Source organism: Melospiza georgiana, chromosome 1 (assembly GCF_028018845.1).
Source record: "Melospiza georgiana isolate bMelGeo1 chromosome 1, bMelGeo1.pri, whole genome shotgun sequence".
NCBI classification, from domain to species: Eukaryota; Metazoa; Chordata; class Aves; order Passeriformes; family Passerellidae; genus Melospiza; species Melospiza georgiana.
In genome coordinates, this window is record NC_080430.1 from 32719849 (window position 1) to 32735337 (window position 15489).

A 15489-nucleotide genomic window follows, 5' to 3' on the forward strand; every position below is an offset into this window, starting at 1 on the left:
ATACCAAGACAGATTAAAAGACTCAACTCAAAGGTGCTTGTAGATAGAAGAGACTTTTAGGAATGTAATATGGCCATATTTTTATGCTAGACTTGATTCTCACTTACATGGAACGCACATGTTTTTTCAGATGACCAGAATGTGGCCTCTAATAGTACTGTATTACTCATATTCCCATGAGACCTTCCAGCAGAAGGAAAGCAAAATTCAAGTATTTTCTGAAATTTTGTATAAAATGTGCTTGGAACCAAGAGTTTAGTTTTTAATATTGTCCCTTAGGATCCAAAGGCCACTACATACTGACAAGTTTTTGTATGTTGTACCTTGAACTGAGCTTCTGGAGGTCCAGTGATGATAACCATTCTCAGCTTAGCATCTGGTCCTTCAGCAGGGGCAATCTGGAATGGATAAACATAGCTATTGGTAGTTGTCTTTTGAAGGAATAGTTTAAAGCCACCCCCTCCCCATTTCAGTCTCACATTCTGTTCAGGAGTGAAAAATTATTTGTTACAGCAGCAGCATCACACTTCAGTCATGATGGGTTTGTTCTCTTTAAAGTGCATTAATTAGCTGTAATGAAATATGGAGAAACTGGCTAAACCACCATGAGTAAATTTACTTCTGAAAATTAAAGACACAGCTACTCGTCCACACATGGCAGAATCCCACACGGCGTTTTCATGTGGCTATGAGTGATGTAAGACATGTAGCCTTCAAAAAGACAAATCTGGTTAATAAACTGAGATTCTCATCCCTACACACTAGCTTGAATAGTCTTTCTAACAAGTTTTGCTCATTAGCAAAAGCTCTCATCCATTCCCCTGAGAACAGAGGATCACTTTACTGTTGTAACTAATCAGATCCAAAACATTCCTCCATACCGGACAATGTGTGACCCAAATAAAAATTAAGCTCCACCAGAGCTGAGACAGAGATGCCTGTAGGGTCTTTAGCAGTTCATGTCACCACAACAGTAAGATTTCTGTGGGTGTTTTTCTCAGACTCCAGTGGCATTGAATAATTCAAGCTAGCCTCTGACATTCCAAATGAATCTTTTGTTTATCACAACTGACATTTCCATTGTTGCATCTAGTATTACATAGCTGCTGTTGAATGAGCAATATATTAAACACTACAGAATTTCATCTCAGCTGTTGGCATAGGGATGTTATTCATATTTAACAGCTGTAGTTTATTTCAGACAAATTACCAGTCACCAGGCATCATTTTCACTAAAGAATTTTGCTAAGGAAAGTTTGTAACATTATTCATATTGTACCCTAAGATGGAGAAGGCATTACATACTAGTTATCTGGTTTGCATATCTATTTTTCATTATTTATGAATTCCAATTGGATAGATCTAAAAATACACATTAATTTTAAAGCAGTACATTTATATGTCATGACGTTGTAAGAACAAGCACAGACTAAATCCATTCATTCTTTGGAAAAAGTATTTTAGAGGAGCAAAATTTCAGGGCACATTTAGAGACAGCTGACTGAACAGAGCTCAGCCTGACAATTGTCATTTGCGTAAAGTGGACAGGTTTGTCTCAGCCACCTCTAGTTTTCTTAAACACCAACACCTTCATTAAAATTTTAGGAAAAATATTTTCCATCAAACCTTCATTACATCCTATGTGTGTCTAAATGTTCTGGAACATATCTTGCTTTGATTTTATCCTAGAATATTCTGTTCTCAGAAGCTGGGGTAAAACATGGCTGAGGGCTGCAAAAGAAACATATACCAACTAACATTTCAATGTCTGAAGAGGTAATCTAAGACAATTCTGTATTAATTTTTCTGTCTGCCTTTGGAAAAAGTATTTATATACATACAAATACTATACAAGTGGTGAATTTAACTTCTGAGATTAAACAACTTTTCATTCCTAACCAGAAAACAATCTTTTATATGCCAAAAGCCACAAACTGACAGCTCGATACACCCAAACCCAGCTTTCATCAGGAAGGGCTGCCCTGCAAGGAATTTTTAACCAAGGAGATGACAAGTGTCATCAACAGGTCCCAGCAGCACAGGGTGGGCAACAGACAACTCAAATCTCTTTTGCTGGCTCTTCTGCTGAATAATTGAGTCTGGAGTCCCACAGTGAGCCTGCACTGCCAAGCAGCACTGGGACACAACCTGAGCTCAGCAAGAGCCATGTTCACCTCTGAGGTGACAGCCTGGACACTGTAGCATCATACAGAACCCCAGTGCATCTGGGGTTTACTCTTACATCGTGGGTTGTGAGTTTCACCAGACCTACAAAGCTGAGCACGAGCACAGAGGAGATGCAGGAGGATGTGAAAGGCTTTCAGCTGTACCAAGCTACAGCACAACTCAAAACAAGCACTATGCACAGACTGACTTCCTCCACAAAGTATGGTTACTGCAGTTGGGCAAGTTAGAAGTTACTCAGGCAGCACTTCCTCCAACTCTTAGCTAAAAGCACAGATTCCTTGATTCACAATTTATCATTTCCTTCCAAAGTTATGACAGAGGGCAAGTTGAAGTGGTCCCATTTCAACATGAGGGAAGTTTAGAAGTTTTGAATAATTTACCAGTTGCCATATTTGATACTTTCACATAGAAGCAAGCATAATGCTCCACATTGTTCTGCCAGATTACAGGTTAAGTTGCATTATTTTAATAGATAAGTACACATGCAGCATCCCAATTTTGCAAGCATACCCTGAATCTGTGTACTTTTGTTAAGATTTACTCATGTTTTCACAAAAAAAAAATCTTTACTTTATTCCTAGTGAAGGAACAAAAGACCAGAGCTTGAGAAAACTTTTATCTGAATTTAAATTAAGACAGAAATGTTAAATGCATGGGGTAGAGGGGTGCCAGCCAGTAGAGGAAGCCCGAGGCCACTGTTAGCCAGATGCATGAGAAATACTGGAAATTCCCTTTCCACTAAACTCTCTTCCAAGGACCAACTGAAGAACTAGTTTGGACGGGTTCTTGGAGGTCCAGATTGTTTCACATTTCTCTCTCCACCTAGCTGTACCTTCCATAAACTTTAGATAGAAGCTGCAGAAATGGAGAGGAGAAGAGGAAATGCATATGATGCATCACAGCCCCACGCAAGACAGATTTGATAAAGAAATATTGACACCTACCACTTTCTCTTGTTTCATTTTCCCCCTAAAAATATGGTTATTAGTGCTCAATTAATGTAAACCATCTGGGTAGTACAACTATTTAACATTCTGCTCAAAAAAGGATGGAGTTGGGCAGTGTGTCATTGGCTGACTGGCCAGTAAACAGATCAGCACTAAGCAAACCACTCACAAGACTCATTCATCAGGGTTCCCCATTTATTTTGCTCTGTATACTTAGATGAGCACCTTCCAAGCCAAGCTCAGCTTCACCAAGTTCAACTCAGCATAGCCAGCTCCTGCCCTGTGCCCCAGACTTTTGGCAGATCCCTGCCATAGCACTCACTAAACACATCACTCCTCTGAAACAAAAATAAAGAGGGCTGAGAGAAAAGCATTTGTTTTATCTGTGCAGTAAAATGCCCATCTAACAGCATACTAAAGCTACATGCTGCTGTTCTCTAAACTTTTCTTTTTTTTTTAATTTAGGCCAAAGCATTATCATTACAGCATAAAACAGCAGAAAATATTATTTGTAAGAAAAAAGTGCTCAAGCATTTAGAGTAGATCTTTGTGGTTACAAGGGCATTAGTGGCCAACAGCCAGGGTCTTCCTACAACTGCAGCTGATACTAACTAACCTCTGTAGACAGCCAAGAAAGATTTGACCAAAATGACTAAAACTCAAGCTTCTATTAGAGGTCAGCCTCTGCAGACCATCCTGTTCTTGGCTACACTGAGGTGGTCAATACACAAACAGCTGGATGTTAAACCTAATAACAAGAAGGTAAATGTGCTGTTTGAGGACTGACTGGCCCCAGGAGCTTGGAGAAGCACATGGGTGAAGTTCCACCAGCAACAATTCAGCATGGAGCCATTTGAGCTTGGCAGCCCAGGCCAATCCATCTGGCACAGACCAGGGGCTGCCACGAGGGTAGGGACTTCTACTGGGCTGCTGTGTTTAGGAGGGGAATTTACCCCACCAATTTTCACTTTACCTAAAGCAAGGAGAAAGCCTTTAACCACTGTATCATTAAGGCACAAGTCTGTTTCTAAGACCACCAAAGTAGTTTTCTTTGCAGCTTATATTTCACACCTCAGGAGACGTCTGAAAACATGCTTCTAATTATCTTGTCTCAGGGAAGATTAAAAGATGATTTATAAACAAATGTACTATTTATCACATCATATTCTAAGCATGGAGTGGGGGAGGATGTTCAGGAAAGCACTGCTTGTGCAAACTTGCTGAAAGTGTCACGTAGAAGAGGCAGAAAGTTATAGCTGGTGTAATAATACCTTAATAGATGCGCCTGCGAAACGAGAAAGTTGTTTGATGTGCTGTCCCTGCTTGCCAATAATAGCTCCAACTGCCAAGGCTGGGATGAACAGATGAACAGTTTCAGACTCGGGCTGTTGCTGTGGGGAAGAAGCAAAAATGCAGTGAATGTTTTTGAACATTATGAATCAGACTGACAGGAAAATGGGTACAGAACAGGCATGCATGGAAATGAGGGGGAAATAAGATTTCCCCCTGTGATGTCTGAGTATTAAGGGTCTGGCTTTTTTGGGAAATCACAAAATCCACAGAACAAGAAAACCAGTTTGAGCCAAAAGAGGATTCTTTCGTCTTGTATAAAATACTCACAATTTTAATGCATAGAACTTTAACAAACAATTGAGGAGCTGTTTCTTTGTGAGGCTTTCGCTCTTACCTGTAGCTGTCTGGATTCTCTTCCACATGCCAGACCCTGCAGATGAGGCTACTACAAGCAGAAAGAGGCTACTACAGCCTGAGCAGCAAACTCTTTCTAGTTTCCCAGTTATATTTTTAATTTTAGATTGTGCTGAGAGCAGTACAAAAAGCCTCAGAGTTACATATATGCTACAATTTCCTTTGTGTGGGAGTGATCTGGAATGATAGCCAGCTTGAAATCTGCCAGTGATTCCTCCTGTGTAACATTATGCAACAGTTGGAGCCCTGGCAGCATTCCTCACACAGGCTAGTAAATTAAACACCGTGTTTCTGAAAAGTGAGAGGACCCCAGCATTGCACCCACTGGATATCAGGCATCACTGCATCTTCCTGTTGCTTCCAAGCAGACACCCCAGCTGGAGAGCATGACACAATGCTCGAGATCCTCTCTACGTGCTGCAGAGCAATGATCAAGCGGCAGGGGTGCATCTGCCACAGTAACTCACAGCTCTGTTAGCAGCCCCAGAAGAGCCTGTCTCAAAGGAAGGGAGCACCATCAAGCACACACCATGCTACTGGACCATTGATCCATCCACTTGCATCAGGGCTACCCCTAAAAAGCATTTCACACAAGCCTCTCTTTGAACTAGGAGGTATTTAAGACACTACACAGCTCTCCTTCTAAAGTTTTTCTTCCTCTGTGTATCCCTCTCATGTATTTTTGAAATTTGTTTTGCTCATCCTCACTAAGACAAGCCAACAAGCCCTTTTTGTGCAGAGGTATTTTGAGACAATGCAGACAATCCTTGTCCTTGCTTTTTCAGTGCCCACCATGCACTGAGCCCCAGCAAGCAGAGCACATGGGACCAACCAAGCTCGTTGAGCTTTGCTCAGCTCTGTATTTTGATAGGGGTACAGGCACATAGAGAAGCTCACCCAAGCAGCTTTTTCCATGATATTTTCAGAAAAAGCCCCACACTGCTATATGTAACACAAAGCAAAAAGCAGATGCAATCCTAAAAGCAACACCCCCAGCTTATTTTTAAATTTCAGTAACTCCTTTCAAGGTTAAGTCTTTCAAGGCAAAGTCCCACTGCACTAACCATAAACAAATCTGAACAAAATGCTCGTTTCCAAGTTTTACCGCTTCATTTTCAGTAAACACAAGTCAACTGTAACCTCAGGGGATACAAATTCCAGGCACAGCTCCACGTACCAGGTGAAGAAACCCCAAAATAGGATATTGGGAACAGAAACACTTGAGGCAATTGCAGTAGTTGCACAGTTTACCCTGTGTTTTCACACATACAAGGCATTAGGATTCAGAGGCATTTCATGCTGGTTTGAATCCACATGGATGCAGCCCTCCACTCCCAGCCTCCCCACTGCCTTGCATGCTTTGAGGCCAGCAGCTTTGCAGATCCAGCTGGTTTTTAAGGCAGGCAGTAAGTCCCTGACCCAAATAACCAGAGCAACACACAAGTGGCAGTCTGTGACCAAGGGAGGAAGAAACAACAATTAGAGAATGGGAAAAACTGGGAGCACCTCTTTTAATCTGCCTCCAGATCAATTTAAAATGATCTCAAAACTACACCCTAAAACTACATATTTGTAATGAAAGATACAGCCACTTCAGTATATACTTGTATATATAGTTTCCAGAAGATTACTCATATTCTTCTCCTATTATTACAAACATCCTGAGTGTTGTCATAGTAAGTCCTTTTACATGTTCACTGTGAATCCAGCAAGATTTCCAGCAATTTGGAAATGCTACTGCAGGTACTCACTTGATCTTAGCGCTTCAAAAAACTGTTTCTAAATGGTTGCAAGTTCATGAAGCATTTAGGTTTTTCCAGTTTTGTTGCAAGGACCCATTGCACTGAGTGTAGAGGCAATCCCTCCTTCCAGTCCTGACAGCTTATCCACCCCCTTGCTCGCTCTTCTTCTTCTTGACCCCTACATTCAATTGTCCACACATACTTCAGCTCCTGCAGAAATCCACTGCTGAAATTTTCCTGCCACATGCTTCTCCAGCCAGCCTCTTCCAGCTAATTACTACAACACTGCAGCAAAGCAAACGTGTAACTTGACTTGGTTTTCAAGAATTTACACAGCTTCTACCTAAACCCACCTCCAGACACATTTCTGTACCATAGAAACAAATCAAACTTCATTATTTTTGTTTGCATATATTTCCTGCCTTCCCTCTGTTGCCCATCTGCCTGCTGAGCAGTTCTCCCCTCTCCTTCCCAAAGCTTGGTTTCAAGCCACTTTCTTGGCTGGATTCAATCCACCACTGAAATTCCTTTTTGCTGCCTCACCCTCAAACAAAAAACGTGGGCAGCAAAGGCAACAGAAGACAAAAGATGTACCTGTGCCTTTCTAACTGTTCAATCACCTCACTGTAGCACCTTCCTCCCATCCTTCCTCATAGTTTTGACTTTTTGATACATTTCAACTTATTTTATTGTAAAGGATGTTTTTTCAAAAGTCCTTCTCTGTGAGTTACTTAGCAAACTTGCATTTTGCTGTAATAATGATACATGTTTAAGGAATAGTGGAGAATCTGTCAATATTCAGCAGTTCAAACATTGGAATTTTTAAAATTCTTGTCTGGAGCACCACACTGGCATATATATGTAACCAAATTCATCTCCAGTATAGCATCACGCAAGATTTAGAGAAATTATGTTATACACACTGATTTTTAACCACTCAAAAACCATATTCCTCTTTCTTTTTTTCTTCTGGCAGAAATCAAGTCTAACTTTAAGGCTTTTGAGAGTATCACAACACCAAGTTCAAATTACTATCTGTCCATCTCCTTACCCACAATAATTTTTAAATCCTTTTGTATTTACTGGAAACCTAGCCTGCAAAAGAAACACATCAAAACCTAATGCAATGACTACACCACCCATCAATCTTACAGATGCTTCTGGGGATCTCAGGATGGAACAAAATCAGCTATAATTTAATCTTACCCATGCCATGCCACATAAGTCATAGAGCTTTCCAGGAACTCCTAACATGAGTTATAGCAGAAATAGATTCCTAGACCTTAAACATATGTTAGAAGCACTAAATTTAGGGAACTGATTTCCCACTCTGTGAAATCTGAGCTTCAACGTTCACTCCCTTATAGCCAAGTCTGCTTAAATATATACTTACAATTTAAAAGCCAAAATATGTATGTGTATATATTTTTTGACAAGAGTAAGGTCTCCTGGACAATTTTCTCTTCTTCTCCATTCAGTTTTTTTTTCCCCCCTACATAAGGAAATATTTTATTCAAAGTCAGCCCAGCCCTGGGAACAGACAGGAATGCAGAAAGAAAATCTTTTAGAGTAGCAGCCTAGGTTCACAAAGATTTGTAGTCTATCCATCCACCCTAATTTGCAAGGAGCCCTCTGCAGTATCTGTGATGCACAGACCACCTCTTTCTTCTTTCTCAGCAATATTTGCAGTATGGGCTCATGGCTTGTACACCCAAATAAGAGAAGTTTGTCTTGTGTAGCTGTGGCACACAGACCACTGAGATATTCACTTCTATGGAGAATCTAGGTTGTTTTGGGGTTCTGTGGCTTTATGTTTTAAGAGAAGAGCTCCAGAAACCAAGATTCTTAGATATACAAAACAGATTCTTCAAAAGCATGGTGACCAGAAACAATTAGTTCAATTCATAAATAGCTGAAAGTACTTGCTTTGTTTCTGCAAAAATCAGTCTGCTTTAGTCACAAAACAGGGTTGATAAGGAATTTTTGTCTATATCCAGCACATTGAACTAATGAAAACAATTTTAAATGCTGGTTTTGTTCATTAATTGGATTCCAATTTCCATCCAAATGTTGCCTGATGAAAATCAGAAGTTAAAATTAATCAAGAAAATAAGAAAAGCATCATTCATCATTTTTAACAGGAAAAGGAAAATATACATTACCCAAAGCAAATGGGAAATTGCATACTTGTATAAATAGACATATTCAGTGTAAGCAAAGGTACAGACTACTCTAAGGCTTTCAGAAAGATAACTAAAGTACACATATAAAATTCAATAAGTCAACTTAAATCAGATTTCCTGCTTGCTCATTTAAATCATGATTGAAAATGGTGATCTAACACAGAGATGGAAATTAATCTACCCCACTGGATGACACTAAGCAACTGCTGCAGCACACTATTAGCTCTGACTTTTTACACTAACACAACTCTTTCCTGGAGCAGCTTGGATACACCTCCCTCCACACCTCCTGCAAGTCCCTGAGCTCCAGCCATCTGTCCCTAGCCCAACAGTCCATACCAACTATTTATCTTCTTTTTTTGATATTTCCCTTTTAAATTCCCGCCATCACCATCCAAGACAAACTGATCTGTTGGTAAATCATGTAACTCCTTGCTGGTTCCCCATTACTCTGGGCTCACCTGGAGCCCCTGCACTGCATGTAGCATCAGGAATATCCCCTTCACTCCAGCCAGACCCTGCAGCCCTACAGGAGATTGTTCCTTCTGCTGCCAACCCTAGCACATTAACTCTTAGGAAACCGGCTTAGCACAGCCATCATTTCCTGGTTTCCAGAGTTTCAGCAGGAGTGAGGTTCTTCCTCTCCTTGGGATATTGCCACCAGTCCTTCAGCATGAGGGCTACTGCTGCACACCAGAGCTAGAAGCTGAGGAGTCCCAGCCAAGAAAATTCGCAGATTCACTCCTCTTTCTGCAATTCTTGCCTGCAGGGTTAGAAAGATTTGTAGAGACCATCTGCCCTTAGGATAAGGTTGTTATAACTTTTCTCTGCCAACTCCTGGTGCATCAATCCTACAAACTGCAGAAAGTCACACAGGAGGAGAGCTTTTCCCTTACCTGTTAGATTGTCAGAAGGAAAAGCATTGCTCCTCATCTCACACTTGGGTAACAGAGCCATAGCACAGCCAGGCAAGAATGAAAACTCAGGAAAAGTAAGCTATGACCCTCCAGAGTAGAGGGTGGTAGGTAAAAAAGCAGGTCCCAAGCCACTACAGCTGAGGGAATGGACATCCTATTTGAAAAATGGCATTTGAAAAACAAAACAAAGAACAACAGAGAACAACAAATAATACACAGAAAAACCAACAGAGATTTGCCTCCTCAGTTCTTCCCCAAGACGACCCCTCCTCGCTTGATTTTGGCTGATGATGCTGCTAGGTCAGTCCACAGCTCCCTCAGTCAGCATGAGTCAGGGCTCATAAGGGGGTAGGTTTGTTATTTATGTCCCTCAAGTTAATTTGAGCATTAATCTCAGTCTTTTTCTGCAAGCCTGCCAACAATACAAAATTTTTTCCAGTCATGTACGTAAGTGTCTCCATAGACCCCTTGCTCCATCAAATGCATGTGGTTGGTAAATCCTTGGCAACATTTGGGATGAGGCTGTAAATCTTTTAAAATATTGTACCCACTGAAGTAAATAGACTTTTAAGCCAGACATGAATGGGAGAAGAATCAGATCTTTCCTGGTTCCTAAGCTTGTTATGTTTCATGTTGCAAATAAATTACCTTAGCACGAGACATTTATTTTAAGTCACAAAGTCATGTTATCCATTTTAAGTCAGCATCAGGATTTTTAGTTATGAAGGCAATAATTAAGAACTGTTGTAAGACTGCATGGAGCTACCATTTAGCCTAGTGAGATACTGGTGTTGTTTTTTGGTTTTTTTTTACATAGTAAACAAATCCACTTGGCAGAAGTAAATTAATACAGACAGTAAGTGACTGCATTAAAAAGTTCCTTTTTTTGCTTTTCTATCCTCTTCCCAAAAACCATGATTACCAAGACAAGGCAGATTTGCAGACAGCTCATTCAGTCTTCAGAATACCCTGAGTTTGTCAGGAAGTGAGGTATCATATTATTCAAACCCTGTACCAGATCCAAAGCCAAAATTTAAACCATGTTTTTGCAATGTACTGTGAAGAATTATCCTGGCCCACAGCTACATTAAATGCTCTTATTTATTCAGTAATGAAAACTTGCAGCAAGGGGAAATGAACATTTAGCCAAGTATCCTTGAAGACATTCTAGTTGGATTCAATGCAATGATAAGAAATAAGCTTGAGATGATGGTGAAAGAAATCCTAGAGTATTCATTTTGCAATACTAGTGCTAAAACTTTAAGCCTTCATTGGAAACAAGGGGCTCATTAAGGAAAACAAAGTTTTAGCAGATAGGTTTAACATGATCCACAGTTTCATAACATCCTTGCAGATACCTTGTGGCACCATCATGTACAATCACTGAGCTGAAGCGCTGCTGCCAGCACAAATCAACAAACTGCGGCCTGAACTCTCTGCACCCTCCAAGCTTTTTAGGTCTACTTCAAACAGATTTAGGTCCATGCTGAGAGTCTAAAGCTTTCTGCCACACTCACTGCCTGAAAACCCAGGATCACACTCAGAAGGATTCTGCATTGCTGAATTCAGTCAGTCAAGCAGTAGCAAAACAATTTAAAAGAAGCAATGCGTATTTTTCACTTTGATTTGCACATTTATGCACTGCTCATATTGCCATGCATGAACTGCCCAGCCACCCTCCAGCCAGGGTTCCACCTTCCCATGAGCTCCAGGTGAACCCAAGATGCTCCCCTTTAGCGCAAATGCTGCATTATGTGAGAAACACTCATGTCACTAGACGAACCAAGGGCATGACCCTTTCTGGGACACACAGCCCATGGAAAGGCCATGCAGCCCTACCTCTTTCCCCCCTACAATCAGCCCCAGAAATTATGTGTCCATCTAGCTGAGCTGGTCCTCTCCTCTGGGTTGAAAATCTAAGAATGACCCACCCTGTCTACATTTCCATTTTGGAGACTACCACATTTCAACACCTGAAACTCAAAGACAGCTGTTCTTACACAGTGGTCAGTACCTTAAGTGAGATGCCACTGGAATAATTTCACTTAGTACTACTCATTCCACTTCTTGGCTCTCAAATTTACTACTTTTCATCATGATTGTCTCTGAACTGAGGATCTTCTTGGACTACTAGAAGTCACTAAAAGAACCACACATAGAAGTTTTTCCAACATGACAGCCTAGCTAGCAACAAGGGAGTACAAATCACGGAAGCGGAGAAGGAACATTTTCTGGCAGGCTGCTTATAAGGCAATTTACAAGCAGGAACTGGTTTGACATATTTCTGAACATGGCATGAACTTTTTGTTTTTGCAAAATCTGACTGGCCACAATGCCAAAAAAAGCAATCTGCCACCTTTTATTCAGAACAGACAGCCAAAATCAGAAATCAACATAAGGAACAGATTGTGAAACTACGTAAGCAGGAATTTTGCTGGTCATTCACAAGCAGCAAGCATAGGTATTCAGTGTTGCAACACTGTATGACCATCAAAAAGTGTATGCATATAAACACTTCCACCTCAAAAATAATAGCTGTGACTCAGCAGTCATACGGACACTCAAAATCCATAGAAGTTGCCCATGAAATCAATGGCTTTGGAAGATGCAGGTACTCATCAGCTCTGGTTTATAAAGGGACTGTTCTCAGATTCCTTGACAGCTGCCAGCAAAGCAGGTTGTGTAAACACAAAGATCACTTATTTTTCCGTCATGTTTAACAAACAAACCAGAGATGGAGCCAGATACAACAGAATGAGGACTTGACCTACTTTTGTTCTGGCCTGAAGGAGCTCAGTACACCCTAGTAACAAAATATTTGGCACCTTAAGGAATTAAATTTCCCATGCAGTTTAACATCCAGAAGGTTTGGAGCCTGGTACTTAGGGCTTGAGACTCTGAGATGGTCAAAGGGAGCAACAATTAAATCTTCCCACAAGAATCTAAAAGCAGGGAACCAACACAAATTCTAATTCTCTTGTTCCAAGAAACTACAAATCTCTACAAGTATTCAAACTTGCAGCGAAGAAGAAACCATTTTTATTTTAAAAAGCATGGATGACTAGTGATGCTATTTGCATTATGACAACCTGAGAACTCTAAAAGAAGCTATTAAGAATAACTGGAGGCTTCAACACCTTGACAACCTATACCACTGACCTGCCAGATCTTGGAACATCATCGGGTGCCAGTTGCATTTTTCCTTCCCTCACTGAGGGGTTGGTCCATCTCCAGAGGCAGAATAGTCTGACTGCTCTGGACACATGTCCCTGCCAGCACAGCATGGCAGAAGCAGGAGACTTTCAACACAGTGGAAAGACCAACCATTTTCTCCACAGGGCAAAACAATCCCACAATGTTACACACCAAGAACTAAATTTTTTTAGTTGTCAAAAAAATGAAAAAAAAAGCCTCATTATGAATGTAAGAAATTAACCATCAGTAAAGGTGTATTTCAAGGCACTGAGGCTGCAGTCTTCAAAAGGAGTCTAATTAGCAGGTAGATTTTTTCAGACAGTGCTGTTGTCCTACAGTGCCCTCCTCAAGATTGCATGTGCTGCACATGTATGGTTCTAATTTCACCAATGTAAAATCATTTTGTAAAAGCACTGGCAAATCCTTCTTCATCCCCCAAAACCACATCCTCTTTTGGCTGCAGGACAGCTTCTCAAAGATCATCTACTTCTTAACAAGCTGGGCAAATTAGGGCAAAGCCACTTGCAACTACACACATCATAGATGAAGAGACATTACTGCCTCTGGGTAGATCAGGCATAACAGTTGCACAAACTAATCCTATCAAACCCAGACATCCAAAGGAGCCCAACTTCACCAAGTAAGAGTCAAAGTACCTGGAAACATAGGACAGTTTTTCCTCTTCCTTGTGTTTCTCATCTATGCTCAGGGCATCAAATGAAGGCCCTCAATGAAGCAATTTTTCATTTTAAATTACTTTTCTTTCCTGCCAAAAGCACAATGCAGTTATTTCTTCTCTTACTTCTATTCAATATAGAGGTTGTCTTCTTTACTATTATTATTTAAGAAAATGACTGGAGAATAAAGAAGGAATCTTTCTCTTGACCACAACATCTTCTAAGGAGAAAGTTTTCCATTGGCATGTTCCTCACCTGCAACAAAAAGCTTCAAGAGATGGCAAAAAAGAATAAAGGAAAGCAACCTATCAGCCTAACTGTACAAGAGTTTTTTTGTAATCAGAAAAAGGTGGTTTGATTTCTTGGGTTTGTTTACTGTATGAAATGACCTCTTCTTTGTTTTTGTTGTTTTGTTGGGTTTTTTTTTTAATTTTCCTGTTCCTCTCTGTCTCTTCCTAGAAGCCCATATGCATAGCACATAAAAGTTCACTGTGAGGCTAAAGGAAAGGTTAGAAAGAGTGCTCTTTTTTTTGAAGGCAGAGCTTCAAGAAGCCACAACAGGTGTCCAAAAAGGCCAGCAGAGAAAGCAGTCCCACTGCAAGCAGAGGAGCATGTCTTCACTCTAGCCAACTTTCACAGGGCACAAGTTCATGTATCTCTTCCATGACCTTACAGAAGAAGAGGAGCAGCTGGTGTGAACTTCTCTTATGGAGAAAAGCTCTCTACTTCTCACCTTACTTTGAGTTTACCTGCCATGAGACAGAATTAATTCTACTACCCTGTTTCAGGGCATTTAAGGGCAGGATGAGGTCTCCACAGGTTATCCCTTCTTCCCCCATGCCCTTGGGATGCCAAATTTCAGATCCAGAGGCTGCAAAAGAAATGCAGTTGGATGTAAAATTAAACATGCAAAGTTCCAATTATAAAAGGAAGGGCACAACCCACTTAACCCCAGTAGGTGGGCCAGGTGTATTAATTGCATGACTGTACACAGTTGGATTTTAAGATAAGGATTTCTTGTTTGCTTGAAGCTTTAAAACCTTCAGTGTTGCATGAGAACAAAATTCTATTCTTGAGAGACAAGTACGTGCATATTCTCCCCACAGTTCAGAAGACAGAAGCAACAACTCCATCAAAACAGCTTTGAGCAGTACAACACTACATCTGAAGCAATTTGGCTGGGATACTTGCTAAAAGTACTTTCTTTTTTTTTTTTTTGGTGGCAACATATCTTCTGGAAAACATAAGCATGGGTGATATTCCCTTTTGCAGAACCTTACTTTCCTCCTCACAGAAATCCCAGCACTTTGTGCAGGTGCTCAGGTCATGACATTTGTTACAAGTGACAGTGGGCAGACCAACAAAGCTCTTGGCAATCGTGTCAGAGCTGCAACACACACAAGCATTTAAGTGCACAGCTAAGGAGAAAGATTTGAGGATAAACAGAAAGTGGTGGTTTTCCAGGTCCAAAGGCAGCTGGACAAGACATTGGGTACAAATAAGCACAGAAAGGCTACTGGTCCTTAATGTGGTCACACAAGGGCATTGATCAGTCAAAAAAAGACCATTAGCTTGAGCCTATCACCAGGATCATAAGAGCAAAATCACAGCCATTTGACAGTAAAAAGAATTTTTAGCTCTTAATACTTTTAAATGTCTCAGTTAAGTCCTACTTTTCCCTCAAACCATAAAGCATTGCAAAGATTCTCACATTCTGATTTGTTTGTATTTTAGGAATCCAGGAAAATATCAAACAGATCTTGGACTTTTGCAAGAAGAGAGAGGAACGTTCAAGAACTGAAGCACAATATGCAATTCCATTGCATCCCTTTTCAGCAACTGCACAAAATGAGTGCTTTGAACAGGCAAACAGAACCTGGATTCTGCAAAGAAACTATACAATTTCAATATCAAGGATTGTTGCTAGCAATAGG

At 40.6% G+C, this 15489-nt stretch overlaps 1 protein-coding gene across 1 annotated transcript in view; it reads right to left on the reverse strand.

Annotated features, from left to right (window-relative positions):
• The window catches only part of IGF2BP3 (insulin like growth factor 2 mRNA binding protein 3), a 111732-nt gene that overhangs the window by 7482 nt on the left and 88761 nt on the right, over positions 1-15489 (reverse strand). Inside the window, exons 11-12 of the mRNA XM_058038220.1 lie at positions 4406-4525; positions 324-398 (exon numbers count right to left, since the gene is read on the reverse strand). Coding sequence (XP_057894203.1) covers positions 324-398; positions 4406-4525 — 195 coding nt within the window. The remainder of the gene's footprint in view (positions 1-323; positions 399-4405; positions 4526-15489) is intronic.